The 14,434-nt window shown below is 41.2% G+C and overlaps 1 protein-coding gene across 4 annotated transcripts in view; it reads left to right on the forward strand.

Annotated features, from left to right (window-relative positions):
* Positions 1 to 14,434, forward strand: part of KDM4B (lysine demethylase 4B) — a 90,904-nt gene that overhangs the window by 5,894 nt on the left and 70,576 nt on the right. For all 4 annotated transcript variants that reach the window (XM_075776775.1, XM_075776776.1, XM_075776777.1 and 1 more), the window contains exons 2-5: positions 7,273 to 7,435; positions 9,533 to 9,708; positions 10,588 to 10,702; positions 12,754 to 12,947. In XM_075776775.1, coding sequence (XP_075632890.1) covers positions 7,295 to 7,435; positions 9,533 to 9,708; positions 10,588 to 10,702; positions 12,754 to 12,947 — 626 coding nt within the window. In that variant the 5' untranslated portion in view covers positions 7,273 to 7,294. The remainder of the gene's footprint in view (positions 1 to 7,272; positions 7,436 to 9,532; positions 9,709 to 10,587; positions 10,703 to 12,753; positions 12,948 to 14,434) is intronic.

The raw sequence follows: 14,434 nt of genomic DNA on the forward strand, positions 1-14,434 counted from the left end.
GGTACTCGTGCCTGTATGGGAACGTTGTCTCTCTGTTCCTCTTTCTCAAATCTGTTATATTTATTGAGGCCTTATGAGGGATATACAAAACTCAAAGCAGTTTGGAGGTTAAAAATGTAATTAATTGAATATATTAATAATTTGGAGGAAAAGGTTAGTTTCCAATTTTTGCTGTAATTGTAGTCATTTAAAACCGGGCTGAGCGACACCACAACGAACTGCAAACTCACAAATTTACCCTCTCTTTGTCTAAGTGCTGTAATCCCATTCTCAGGAGTGAAGGGGAGGAAAGGAAAGTTGTTGCAGCTAGGTTTACAACATATAACTCTTCTCTAAAACTAATGATAGATATTTGCCCGTTTTATGTAGTCTTGATGTTTTGCAAAAGTTTGGGTTTTGTTCTGCTAAGAAACTTTTGATAGCGCCTGATCCATACGAACATAGATGTGAATTTGAGTGTAACTAGTTGCCTTACTGAGAAGGGAAATAGGTGGAAATAGAAGAATCTGCTGTGTTCCAGCTTGATTCATCAAAAAATGCAATTTCAAATAAACGCGTGAGGTTTCCATTAATATTTGTGCGCAGTACTTAGTAGTCAATGAGTTGAGTCAATTTGAAGAATTTTTTCATGAACAGGTTTTTACCTTATTGTATGGGAAATGCCTCAGAAATACTAAGTGAGTCAGAACAAGAAGTTCCTTCAGGCACATTTAAAATCTGTATTTTGTTGTTCTTTTGTTTCATTTTGTAACTGTACAGTGTTTTCAGTTGAGGATCAGATTTTTTTTTCACCTCACACTAAACTTATTTTTATTTCAAGTTTGCCAGGGACTTGAAGTAGACTTGGGGAAAATTCATAGGCCGCGAGCTGTCCCACTCGTTAATCCCGAAAGGAGCCTGCAGCCCAAGCCCAGTTGTGGGTCGGAGCCTGGGGATGTGGTTCCTAAGGCAGAAGTTCCCCCGAAAGCAACTTCTGGGAGCCCTTCTGGCAAAATTGCAGAGGGAGGTAAAAATTTGCAAAAAGGCTGTGGATCCTGATTTCTTGTGAAGCTGCTGGGCTGTCTCGCTCTGTACAGAGTTCTTGTTTTTGCTGAGAACAGTGTGTGTTACTGCAGGTGAGGGAGGCTGCTCTGCCTCCTCCCACAGGCCATCAGTGCCCGACTTGGCCTCATCTCCCTATGAAAGGGCATAAACCCAACCTGATTGACAGCTTAATTGAGGACAATGAGATAAATGACCAAGTTGAAGTCCTTTATTCAGGTTTTCAGTTTTCCAAGCACTGACAGAAGTAGTTGCGTAATGTTTTGCCCGCGCCTGCGGGGAATGTCCTAGCAGCGTGGTCTCACTTTAAAGAGGAGCTCTGGGTACAGCACTATGAGGTAACAATGAGGTAAGGATGGATTCCAGCACTTGGAACGTTCTGCAGGACATTACGAAGATGGCACGGTGGTGAATGCAACGGAGGCTTGCTTCTCGGTGATGATGAAGTAAGGCACATCCTGTTGGCTGTGGGGACCATGTCCAGGCAATGAGGAATTCTTAATATGCTCTCCGTAGGATGAGGAGTCCTAGGATGAGTCGAATTTCTCTTTTTCTAGTTGTTATTGAAACGGTGGGGGAGGTTTAGTAGATGTATTTGGATCAATAGTCATGAGTTTTGAAGGGAAATTGCCAGGTAAGGTAAGAAGATGGAAGGTTGAACAATTTGGGTGTTGAAACAAGATTAGAGAATTTGTTACCATTGATACTCAGTTTCCTGTTGTGTTACACAGTGCTGCCAGGCTTTGGTTGTGCTCTGACACATCCGGAGGGTTATAATGAAAAATGAAGGGCAAGGAAGGTTTTAAGATTTTGTTGTTATGATTTAAAAACCTTGCTTAAGATATAGCATCTCTCTCTATCTTTCTAAAGTATTAAACCAGTAAATTATTTGCCTGATAGCAGCTTCCTCCACTCAGGAGTAGAATGCACTTGGAATTTCTTCCCCAAAGAGTGAGTTGCTATGTTTTCAGCATTGAAGTGAATAATTTGTTACATATTAAAGATTTTTGTGCTGTGTGCTGGATACATCTTCTTTATGTCTTCAATTATCTAAGCTATTTAGATGTGCCTCATTTAGATCTTCTCATTATATCTCTTTTTTTTTTTTTTTTTTCTTCCTCAGTATCTGGGACTTATTACATTTTCCTGCCTTGGTTTGGCATGTGTTGTCCTTAGATGGTCTCCTGCAAGGGTGTATAATTCACTGTCCGTACGTAGTGTAACGAGCTGTGGAACTTAATTTTCTTAACTGCTAACAGCAGTTTTACTGGTGTTACAAGTGCAGTGATGTTTGTTGTCTGCGTTGATTAGATTAAGAGTTAGTAAGTTCAGTGTTCTGTAATAAAAGGGCAATTCGATTGAAGAGCACCAGTAACCCTCAATCCATTTTTAAGTGTGTACAAACTCCAATTTATGTAGGAGATAACAGGCTCTCCTGTTTGGGGAAGAGAGACTGTGTTGTAGGAGGAGGGTTAGTTGTAAGTGTGCCTTCTAGAAAAGTTTAATCTACTAGACTTTTTGTTTAACCGTTTCAGATACTTGAAGCTGTCTTTGTCGCACGCTGAGGCTGTGGTTTGAGATGGCGGCTTTGCACTATTGATGTAAAAGTCCTACCACTGCAACTACATGCTTGTTTTAAAGCACAGCCCCATGACCAGAGTCTGGTCCCTGATCATTTTGCACTGTGGCACCACAAATCATTGTATTCGGCAAAGGAGGAGAACAAATGGCTGTGGATGGGAGCTCAGTAGCTATCCAAGTTGGTACTGCTGTGAAATTTCCTCGTTTCAAACTGTGGCCAGCGCTTTGTTTATTCTGTGAAATTTTGATGGCTGGGGTTCTTTTTCCTTCAGCAGGCTGTGATACCAGTGCCAGTGTGCGTGCCCAGCACCAGTGCACGCAGGCTAATGTGTATTTTCTGCTCTGAGTTGGCAGCAGGTTGCAGGGTGCGCTCAGGAGGATATTTCCATGTGTCTTTTTAGCCCCTTCCAACACAACCCAAGTGAAATCTTGCGGAGTTGCTGCGGATGCCCTATCTCCTCTTCTCACAAAGTTATTTTTGCTACCTGTGGCTTCCATGCATGGGTTTTGTCTACCAGATTTTGAACGTTTTTTTGCTATGGGCATATGTTTCAAAGGGAATTTTCCTTCATCTCTTTGAATTTTGGTTGTCTGGCTTCAAGTCCTTTGGGAAAAAGCTAGGAAGAGTTTTTGTAGGGTTGATGGTGGAAAACTGCACCTTTGGAGGGACAGGAGGTCATTCAAAAGTGGTTTTGCCAGTTGCATACAGTGTACATGATAGTAGGGCATACATCGCTTGGGTAGAAGTTTACCTTTAGACCTGGTGCCTTCTTTAAAGGGCTCTGAAGGTACATGTGTTCTGGTTTATCGAAGAAACTGATAATCCTAGACAGCATATTAAATTTGTTAAGCAAGATTAAAGATGGTGTTCTAGTGTTACTGTATAAACAAAGCAAGTCCTCTGTCATAAATTCTGCCATGTTTTTACTGTTCAAATCCGGATCGGTAATGGAGAGTTTGCAGCAAACCGGCAGGACTGGTTTGCTTTATATTTTCAGACGTGTGCCCTGGGTGTAGGTACAGTATTCAGCTCCAGTGCTGGTGCCTAAAGTCAGGTTTGTTTCCACTAACAGTCACTACCTTCAGTCAAAGTTATCCCATGGCTCAAAAGCAGAGGAAATGAGCTGGCATTATCCACTTGTACGAGATCAGTAGCGCAGCGGGGAACTACCTGAAAGTCCCAAGTCTTTCCCTGGAGGAAGGATTCCCCATCCTAGAAGTCCTTTAGCAAGCACAAGTCATTGATCTTGGCTGGGTTTCTTGGGCTTTTTCTCTGCCGTACAAAAGTTTCAATCAACAGGTGTAGGATTTCAGTCACAAAAGAGTCTTGGTTCACATCAGTTTTAGAGGGAAAAGTTTCACGTAAAAGTCACTGAAATTAAAAACTCAGCTCTGTGTCCACCGAGATCATCCCTCTGGAGACAAGTTTTAGTATTTCCTTACCGTGGTTGCAAATTAGAACGTGTTTCATACTACTTCAGGTTTTTTCTCTCGCTTACAAAGAAACAGAATACACACAGCTGCGAAAAATACTATAATACTTCTTTTCAAGAACTAATAGGGGGCTTAGACTCTTTCTGCAAAATCAGCCTTTTCAGTATTAATAGCAGAGAGAGAAGAGTTTGTTCACATCGTCACCATCCACCCCGCTGCACGACAGAGCCGTGAATGAAAAATGCTTTCAGTGTTCTCGGAATAGGCGGGTTCTGCCGTGAAATCTTCCTCAGTGATGCTGGCGAGCTTATTCCAGCAGTGTTTTATTGAGACTGTCTCCTGAAAATCCCATAAGGAAACTGTAATGCGGCTGGGCTCCTCTTGCAGCCCTGGGCTCGTCCCGTTGCCTCAGCCTCTTGTCTTCCATGACGCCGGGAGCCGGGAAGGAGTTAACAGTAAATACTGCTGCTATTTATCCAAAATACATTAGTGCTGCTATGTATCTTTTCTCCCAAAGCTTTCCCTGTGGCTCGGGTGTTTCAGCTCCTTGGGGCTGCTGGGGGCAAGCACGTACAGGCAGGGGCTTAGGACACTTCTCTAACTGAAGTAGTTGAACTGATTCTCCCTTCCCGTGAACTCCATGGCTATTTTTTTTGTAATAGCTTGATTAATTTAGTTAGATGAACTTACATGGCAGCAAACATTATCTAGGGTAGGTGTTAAGGTGTTTCTTAGAATAAAGAGATGTGTCTTTATTCTAAGACTCTGCTGTGTCTACACTACGGAGTTCCAGGGTGCCGAGTGACGTTGCTTGTATTGAGGCAGGTAGACCCTTTAATTGATTAAGCTTTCATGAAGTAGTTTTTAAACACACGCACGCCCCTCCCTTTGTTGGAACACGTATTTTGACTATTTGCTCCCAGTTCATAGAATAAAAATTGGAATTGCTGGAGGTGATCTTGAGGAAGAGATGGGATAAAACCTGGCTTTGACTAATTTTTTTTTTTTCCCCTGGTTGTGGGTAAAGCTGCAAATGCTGGGAAGGCATCCCTGGAGCAGATGGTGCTGGCACGGATTCTCCTCAGGACGGAATTCAAGTTCCTTTCCCTGAGCCAGATACTCCTGATCAGCCAGTGCTGCTGCAGAGCGTGACTTGGTGCTTCCCGCTCAGCTGAACTTTTGTGGCATTTCTAGACCCGGTTTAAAAATAGCAGAAGTATTCTCAGTAAGATTACGTCGGAATAGAAGTTTGGGGATGGTTTCTGTCCGCGTCCCACTTCTCCCACAGTTGCTTTACTTTTTATTCCAACTCTTCACCAGGAGCAGCCGTATTTTCCTGGTGAACAATGTTTTTCTTCAGTAGTTCGGAGGAAACCTCCGGCAGATGGATGCCCTGAGTTTATCAGCTCCCGTGGTTCGTCTCGGGGACGGGAGATGCTGTTTCCTCTTTTTGTATTTCTGCAAAACATTTGTGTAGTAAATTGTTCTTGCAGGTATGGACCAAGTGTGCTTCTTATCTCAAAATATTGACCCTGAAAGGGAGTGAAACAGTATCTTTTTCCCAAGTTGGTTTTGCTCTGGGATATTGTGCAATAGTTTGATTTTATTATGGAATATGCCTTGGGAAGAGCTCTTCTGACACTGCCCTTGGCTTAGGGGTGCAGTAACACTCTGGTTGAGGAGGACAGAGGATAGGATGAGCATGTGAGAAGCTGCGACTTCATGAATGAAATTCCTTTAAAGACTGCATTGGGGAATGGCTTAGACTTGCAGACCACTGTTTTGAAATAAATTTTACGTAAAAGTTGCTCTGACAAATTCTAAAATTTTCTAAAATTTCCAGTCAAAACTGTTCATTTGCTTTTGAAATGAAAAAACCCTGGGTTGCCCAGTTACAATTGTGAAGGAAACCTTGGTGCCCTGGCTGAGCTGGGCACTGTCTGTCCAAATTAGTGTGTGATGTTATTTTTTAACTGTAGGAGGCAAGTGAGAGCATCTGCTGTCTCTACTGAAGTTTTGTGCCGTGCTTGCTGATTAACCCACTGATACCACAGTATTTCTCTGTTTTGTTTTTCCTAACACAAAGAATACTTTTAGTAGCATCTGGGATACTTCTTGACTAGTTCAAAATCAATTTAAATTCAAACATGCTTTGCTCGCGATTTAGAAGTCACGTTTGACATAGTGGTGTGATCTCTTTTATTCCTTTATAGCCCCGTGCTGCCCTCTTGTGATAGCTTGAGCATGTTGTATGTCCTATAGCTGCTTTTCTGACATGGAGAATATTTTCATAGTTATGTTTGCAACTGAAATGCCGTTAAAACGTTTTGTTTGCCTTATAAGTTTGCAGCATAACCATACAAAGGTCCGTTTTAAAAAACGTTTCATCCTGATTTTTTTTTCCCCTGAGAATTTTGAAGTAAATTGAGCAATTTTGCTTTTCACACTGAAAGATGTTTTGAAATTGTGCATCTATATTTCTTTCAAGAATGGTTTGACACTTCACTTTGTCTATGTACATTGCAAATACAAAGTATAATGAAGTTACATTTTAAAAAAAATAAATATTATTTTTAATGTAGCCTAGCACATTCTTTCAAGAATGGTTTGACACTTCACTTTGTCTATGTACATTGCAAATACAAAGTATAATGAAGTTACATTTAAAAAAAAATAAATATTATTTTTAATGTAGCCTAGCACATGAAAAAACCAGAACATTGGCCAAAGCTGTTGTTTGAAACTAGGAACAGAAAAGGATGAAGCATTCTGGTGGAAAACTTTGAGGGGCAGCTAGTTTCACGCACTAGATGCTGAAGGTAGTGAGGAGTTCGTTGTTCGTGACCGCCGTTCTGATGAGACACAACTTCGTACGATGAATGGAGGGGGCGATGTTAAGTCTGTGATCTATATTTAGGCCCTATCCAATCTCTTGGGTGATTCTGGTATCAGGAGTTCCCTGATACTTGACCCTTCCTAAGGCCCTGCTAACCAATAAACTAAGTGGATTTTTGGGCAGAAGCTCTTCATATCCCACATTAGAGGATAATACTTACAAATACTTTCTTGGGGGTATAGGGGAGAGAAATGACAAATATATGCATGTCTTTCTGTGAAATTCATTAAAGCAAGTAGAAAGAAAACAAAAGGGTTTAACCAGTATTTTTTTCTGCCTCTTTCTTTCTTTCTTTCTCCTTTTTTGCTTTCCCTCTGCAGGCGCCACCGCCGTACTAGAAATATGGGGTCGGAAAACCCAAGTCCGCAGAACCCTGGCTGTAAGATCATGACCTTTCGTCCCACCCTTGAGGAGTTTCGAGACTTTGGGAAATATATTGCTTACATTGAATCGCAAGGAGCTCACCGAGCAGGGCTTGCCAAGGTGAGTTCCCTAGCTTAGGTAGTTGAAAGCTTCCTGAAGGCTGCTTTCCTGAGGCTCTGCTTCATGTAAGGCGTCTCTGAAGTTCTATCACTCAGAAGCAGTTTGCTTTCATGTAGTAAAGCAGAGTGTGGTTTTGAAAATTGTACTTGCAATCTCTGTTTCGGTTTACCAAGAGAGGAAAGACAGAGGAGTTACAGGCCTTTCGTAAGAGTGAAAGAAGGTGTTTATTTGCAGGATGTCTATTCCTGATCCCAAACTTGAAACCCAGGACCTTCCCAGCCCTTGCAGAGATGGGTTAGGGGTATTTCCATGTCCTGATCCTGTTGCTGAGGGCACACACAGTAGCAGCCATGGTCCCCAGGGGCTGGAGGCGTGAGGTTTTTGGCTGCCCCAGAGCATAGGGTAAAGAATCAAGCTTTTCAAGTCTGCTTAGGGTTGGATGGGGGAGAGGGCCTGAACCATATCTGTATGAACGGGGGCAGACTTTTTACTCTTGCCTTTTTTATGTTCTGGGCTACCACCTTATGCTGACTCTAATCTAGACCTGCAAATGTGTCTTGTATGCATGTGGGATTCCCGAAGTACCTGAAAGCCTTTTTGACCTTTAGGAAGCAGTTCTCCAGCCAGCTCTAAAACATCTTTCTGCCTCCTTCCCATCCACATCTTTACACTGAAACTGATGAAACATTATGAGAACTCTGCATGTGAAGCTTCTAAAGTCCAGTACTTGACATACAACTGTTTGGGAAAAATCAGGACTAACTGATTAGAGTGTTTCTGTGGCTGAGGGAGCTCATTTGTTCTGACAAGGTAGTTGTTACGTATGGTATTTAGCAGAACTTAATAAAGCACAGCAGAGAGATAAAGCTGTTAGGCATGAAATAATTCTTATTTCTTCTAAAACATAGGTCGATTACTGTTTTTATTACAGTTCTAAATTGAGCCAGGTATTGATAAAAAGCTCTCTGTAAAATGTTTCCTTGTCCACTCAAGTGTACTAGCAATTACATTCCATGAGTCCGCTAGGGTAGATTATTTTAATAAAGGTTGTTGGTGAATTCCAGATATTGTAAAGAAATTACTCTACTTGTAGGACTGAATCTGAGCATTTCAAGTTAATTTTTCTGTCTCTGTATTGCAGTTCAGAGCCTTGTAATGGAAGTAGAGCTCATCATATCCTGGAGGAAGGAACCATGCCCATGAAAATCAATAGCTTGTCCTCCAGTTCCCGTAACTTTTTTTGGTTAATCCTTACACCGAATTAGATTGCAGATACTTCATTTTTTCATTCCACATGCCTGCTGAATGTCTTACTGGTTGTTCTCTGATCTTGAGCCTAGAATTGTTGGCAGCTCTTCTGTTTAAAATAACAACGTTTTCTTCTAGATTCAGCACTGCTTTGCAGCAGTTTTTTTGCACAGCCTCCAAGAGTGAGGAAAGAGTTCTGGACATGTTCCCCACGGTTTTCTTTTGTTCTTTTCTACTCCTTGCCCCTTTTCATTTAAAGAGTTGGATCCCAATGTGTCACCTACAAATACAGAAACATCAACAGCAATAATGCCACAGGATTTTGAGCCTTCCTAGTTAAAAAACAAATAAACAAAAAACCCCCCCAAGAAAACCTTAATGATCTTCTAGATGGAATAGTAGTTTAGGCTATTATAACAGGTTATAGAGATGCAACATATTAATAAGCTGCTTTAGTCTTCGTGCAGCTTTGTGGAATGGTAGGCAAGAGAGGAATGCCGTTCTGGAGGGAAAGCTTGTGCAGTCCTTCTGGTGTGCAGCGTTATTTCCTTGGAACAACTATATATCTTTTTATCATCGCTGGCCATCTTGTGTGACACGGTGCTGGTGGGACTGCTGGCAGGCGGGCGATCAGCCCTCTGACATGTCAGCGAGTCCTGCACTTCAGCAGATGCAGAACAGGTGTCTTGTCATATGTGCTGGTTATTTGAGATGCTGCTGTTATCTGATAACCTGCAGCAGCAGGGTGAAATACCTTCCACTTAAACAGGTTTTTCTTCAGGACAAGTTGTGTTTGCCTGTTGTAAACATGAAGTTTTCTTTTTTTCTTTTTTTTCCCCCCAATTCCAGGTGATTCCTCCCAAGGAATGGAAGCCCCGAAAAACCTATGATGACATAGATGACATGGTTATCCCAGCTCCTATTCAGCAGGTGGTTACTGGACAGTCAGGGTTATTCACCCAGTATAATATACAGAAGAAACCTATGACTGTGGGAGAATACCGGCGTCTGGCTAATAGTGAGAAGTATGTTGGTGTTACATGATGAGCTTACATTGTGAATGAAGGAGTTGTGTGGGAAGCTTTTCTTTCTGGAAACAAGCTGAAAAGAAAATGCAGCCTTGTTAAATAGGAAACATTTTTGAGGAAATGACTCTTTCTTGAAAGCTTACATCCAGAATTTCAAGCAAGTTTAACTTGGTGGCTTTTGGTGTGTCTTAGATCTTTTTCTGGGAATTGGTATGGAAAGATACTTCACAGTCAGTATTTGGCTAAGAATCTGCCCAGAAAGAATGGCTTGGGACTCAAAGACGAGCTCTTGGTGTATTAATGATTGTTCTGGAAAATGTGTTCCATTTCTGAGGTATAAATACAAGTATCTTGGGGTGCCTGAGCTAATACTAATAACGCAAGTGTCTCTCAAAGTGACAGGGAACTTTGCAGAGCACTTCACTTAGCTAGGACAAGCCAACTGATAGAAGCTGCAGTTGCATCCTTTTTCCAGAATCACTTTCCCAGCGCTCTGGAGTACCTTGGGTTTTAACTCAAGCAATACTGACATTATGCAGTCAACTTTGAAATATTGCTGATAGAGCACATACATGAATGCTTTACCTGCCTTCAGCTCCCTGTGCAATAACTTCATCTCCTGCATCCTTACGATGGGGATCTGGTGCTTCACAGAAGTCCACGTCCTATTTGTCAATATGCACTAAGAGGTTTTGTAGAAAGATTTAAAAGGCAGTAAATCATATAAATTTGAGTAGAATTAACAATGAAGTGGACCTTCAGTAACCTCCTGAGTGCGTCTGCTTTGAAACACATGCTTCTTTCCAGTCATTTATTTGTCTGCCATGAGTGTTCTTAGGACTTCTTACATCCTTATCTTACCCATGTTCTTATCAGGTATTGTACTCCACGCCATCAAGATTTTGAAGACTTGGAGCGCAAGTACTGGAAGAATCTCACGTTTGTCTCACCAATTTATGGGGCTGACATCAGTGGCTCACTATATGACGCAGTAAGTGAAACGTTCCTCATTTATTTAAATTTAGACACTGACTTCCTTATTAAGGAACAGTAATTTGGAATTTATTTTATTTAGCAACCTTTAAAACCCCAAATAATACCTTTACTTTTCCCTCATTACAAAAGTGTGACTGAACTTCCCACCTTCCCCAGAGATTCAGGATATTAGAGTCAATGGAAGCTCTGAAAAGCTTAGTTTTACTAGAAAAATGAGGAAAAAAAGATTTAAGCAAGTTCTTATGAAGTGTGTGGCTGAAACACTGTATGTAGCTTGCAGAAAAGGTTGAACTGGAAAACTGGAGTGGTATAATAATGATATGCCCAGATATATGGGATGGTATGCAGGTAAATTAAAAATAAGCCACTAATCGTGATCTCGATCGTGCTAGGGTTTTGTGGGTTTTTCCGTTTGTCTTTTAGGGAATAAAACAGAGATTTCTGCTAAAGCACCTCGGAGAGCCAGAAAAGCAGCATTTCAAGGAATTGAGTGCTGCTTCAAAAATACTTTTTGTCATCCTTTATTGCAGTTTTTTGATTCTTAACGCAACTAAAATACTTGCATTTGGATTTTTTCTTTGTAGACAGCTATATCAGGGTACCTGTGTGCTAAATTATTTTACAATTCAATTTGTTTAAGCTTTTCCTTCATGAAATTGCATCCTATGCTTAAAGTAATTCTGTTGTGATTTCTTGTGCCGTAAATGATAAAGGTTGCTTGTCTTCTTACTCTGTTTAGGCAGCTAATCTAAAGCAGTGCCCTTCCTCTGTGGTTTTGAGTGGAAAATGGCCTTTTTTTTGAGTGTTGTCTGATTATCTGCAGTATAAACTGCATGTTAATGTAAAAGTGTCTTTTTATTATCAATATGGTTTAATAGGAATAAACATAGATATCTAAGGTCTTCACAGCCACGGACATCAAAGTTATCCATAGCATTTGGTGCTTTGATGAGAGTGTCACGTTCTTGTCCGTGGTGTGATCAGGGAATGTGACATGACCAGGCACAAATATGAGCTTTAGGAGAAGTAGCTTCTGCAATGTACTGAACAGACATTGTGTTTCCTTCAGTTTCCTTCAAGTTCCTATAAGCAGAAATTAAATAATGGAATTACCAGTCACACCTAAAGATCATTTCCTATTGTCCAGTTACGGGTAGCACTGCAAACATTGAGGTGTGAGAGTCAGGAAGAACATTGTCTCTCTGCACTCCTTTTCATCTCGCTTTTCAGCTGCTTCCTCTCTTCAGCCCTTTCCCCATGCCCCTATGGTGCAGGTTTTTGTTTCTTTCAGGTTAATTCAGGAAATTTCAGGATTGAACAGCTTGAGTTTGGCTGTCTTGCAGTTACTCCAGCAAGCAGCGTGATGCTGGGATTGCTCACGTACCTACCAGTTACTTGCGCGCCTGTAAAGTATACTGGGGAGGAAGGGTTGTGAAGGAGATTCTTTTGGAGATTGTATTACTCTTCAGGCAGTCTCAAGGTTAAAGATTTGTACCAGTTTATGTAGCTTTTCTATTTCACACTGAAGTAGAGAAAACCAACTATCACATTTAGAACTTCTTGTTATTGCTCTTTCTGTTTAAATATTGATAATAACAAAGCTGTCTTCCCTATTCTTTGTCTGAAGCGCTGAGCAGACGTAGAGGCCTCTGCCACTTTGAAGTCTAGTGTTTCTCATCAGCTGATACATGTTCGTCATGTCAAGAATGTCTGGATGGAATATGTCATTGAGAGAAATGTATTTTACCCTTAGTTTATCTTGTGTTTGTTACTTAGTGGTAGAGTATTGCATAGTACAAGTGCCTCTTAAGCGAACACGTTTAGTGAGAAGCTAGTAATCAATCCTTTCCCCACAAAGTAGTGGTAATGCATCCTTTTCATGGTTATTGATGAAGATTAAAAGTAAGCTTTCTGGAAGCAAATGGAATTAAATTAATGCAGATAACACTAGGATAGCCACACTTTAAGACATTGAAAGGAAGCGGTGGGCTATTATTCTGCTATAGCAAGTCCTGATACATACAAAACATTTCTTTTGAATTACAGGATGTGGAAGAATGGAATATTGGCAATCTGAACACCCTCTTAGACATGGTGGAACATGAGTGTGGCATTATTATAGAAGGTGTAAACACTCCTTACCTCTACTTTGGCATGTGGAAGACAACATTTGCTTGGCATACAGAGGACATGGATCTCTACAGTATCAACTACTTGCATTTTGGGGAGCCAAAATCCTGGTAAGTGATAGAGTACTAATAGATGGTGGCTGTGTACCTTTGTCCTCTATTTAAAGACCACTGCAATACCCTTTTCTTCAGGTCTACGTAATTCCATCAGGCTTAGCTAATCTCTCACTTGTCATTTTTTGTCTCCTCTCCTCCTTTACATTTGAAAGCAATTTTACGTTCTTGCTTAGAGGCCTAATTCCTGACTCTCTAGAAAAGTAGCAGAATTAGGGAGACTTGTTGACATCATGAGTAAAACCAGATTTCAACACTTGGGGCTTTTTGAGAGCTAATGCACAGGAGAGCACTTGCAGTAATGTGGGAGAGCAAGTGGTGATGTGATGGGAGCGTGTGGATGCTTCAGATACACTTTTGTAGTGGAAGACTGTTGTTCTTGCATTGCGCTGTAGGCAGGAAACATCTGTTACTTTAAAATTTCCATTATTTAAATATGTAAATACAGCTTACAACTCCAGGGACAAGGTAGGTCAAAGGGTTACTTTTTCATGGTCAGTTCTTGGAATAACAGTAAGCATTTTTCAACACTGTTTATGCATGGTTGGAAATAACTTTCCACAAAAATAATCAATAGATAAGGATGAAATTAAGAACCTAGGAAATCTGGAATAAGTTACCAAGAGCCAGTGTTCTTCTTTCTCGAGCCTCCTATTTAAAAGTATAACCACAGAGACTTAGCAACCCAGAAGAACTTTGCTGAAGTGACTAATAAATATTGACATTTGCCTGCAAATTAGAGCTTAAATGTCACTGTGAAGCTGCTGTCATTGTGCCCTAGCAGTGGCAGACAAGACCCTCCCATCTCTCTGCAATATGAGTCCCCAGTGACACGAAGTACCTCCAGACTGTTAGTGCCTGTGGGCATATAAAAGCTACCAACAGCAGAGGAGCTGTAATGAATGGATACAGTGTTCTTTTAAAGCCTTGAAAAGGAGTGGAAGGAGGGGCTGAACCTGTAACATTCAGCTACAGTCTTAATGTGAATTTTTTTAACATTTCCAATGTGTCAGAAAAATCTGTTTCCCCAGCATACCTGACTCTTAGTCTCCTTCTTTCAGGCAGATGCACAAGGATTTTGCAGAATCTCTTATGATAGCTCTTTTAAACAAGCTTGATCTCAAGAAACATATCTCCATGTTAGGAATGAAACGTGACATGCTCTCATTTTTAGATACTTTCAAATTTTTCCTTCATCAAACCCGTTTTTATTTGGTCCCCATCTCCAGTAGGTGGTGCCACCAGCACGAGGAACGCGTCTCTCCTTTGCCTGTACAGCCCAGTGACCACCAGCAAAGCCAGCATTGTCCTTAGCTTAGTGGTTTCAGCGTCGGCACACAAGAGTTGGCCGCTCTAAGGGTTGTACAAGCAGCTGACCTGTGGTTTGCGATAGGGTCGTGCAATCACGGCTGTCTCTGACCGCTCCTTTCATGCCTGCGTGTTATCAGTTCTGCCTCATCTGTCTTCTGCTTGCTTTCTGTTCT

The sequence above is a fragment of the Balearica regulorum genome, chromosome 26, assembly GCF_011004875.1.
Source record: "Balearica regulorum gibbericeps isolate bBalReg1 chromosome 26, bBalReg1.pri, whole genome shotgun sequence".
Lineage (NCBI taxonomy): Eukaryota > Metazoa > Chordata > Aves > Gruiformes > Gruidae > Balearica > Balearica regulorum.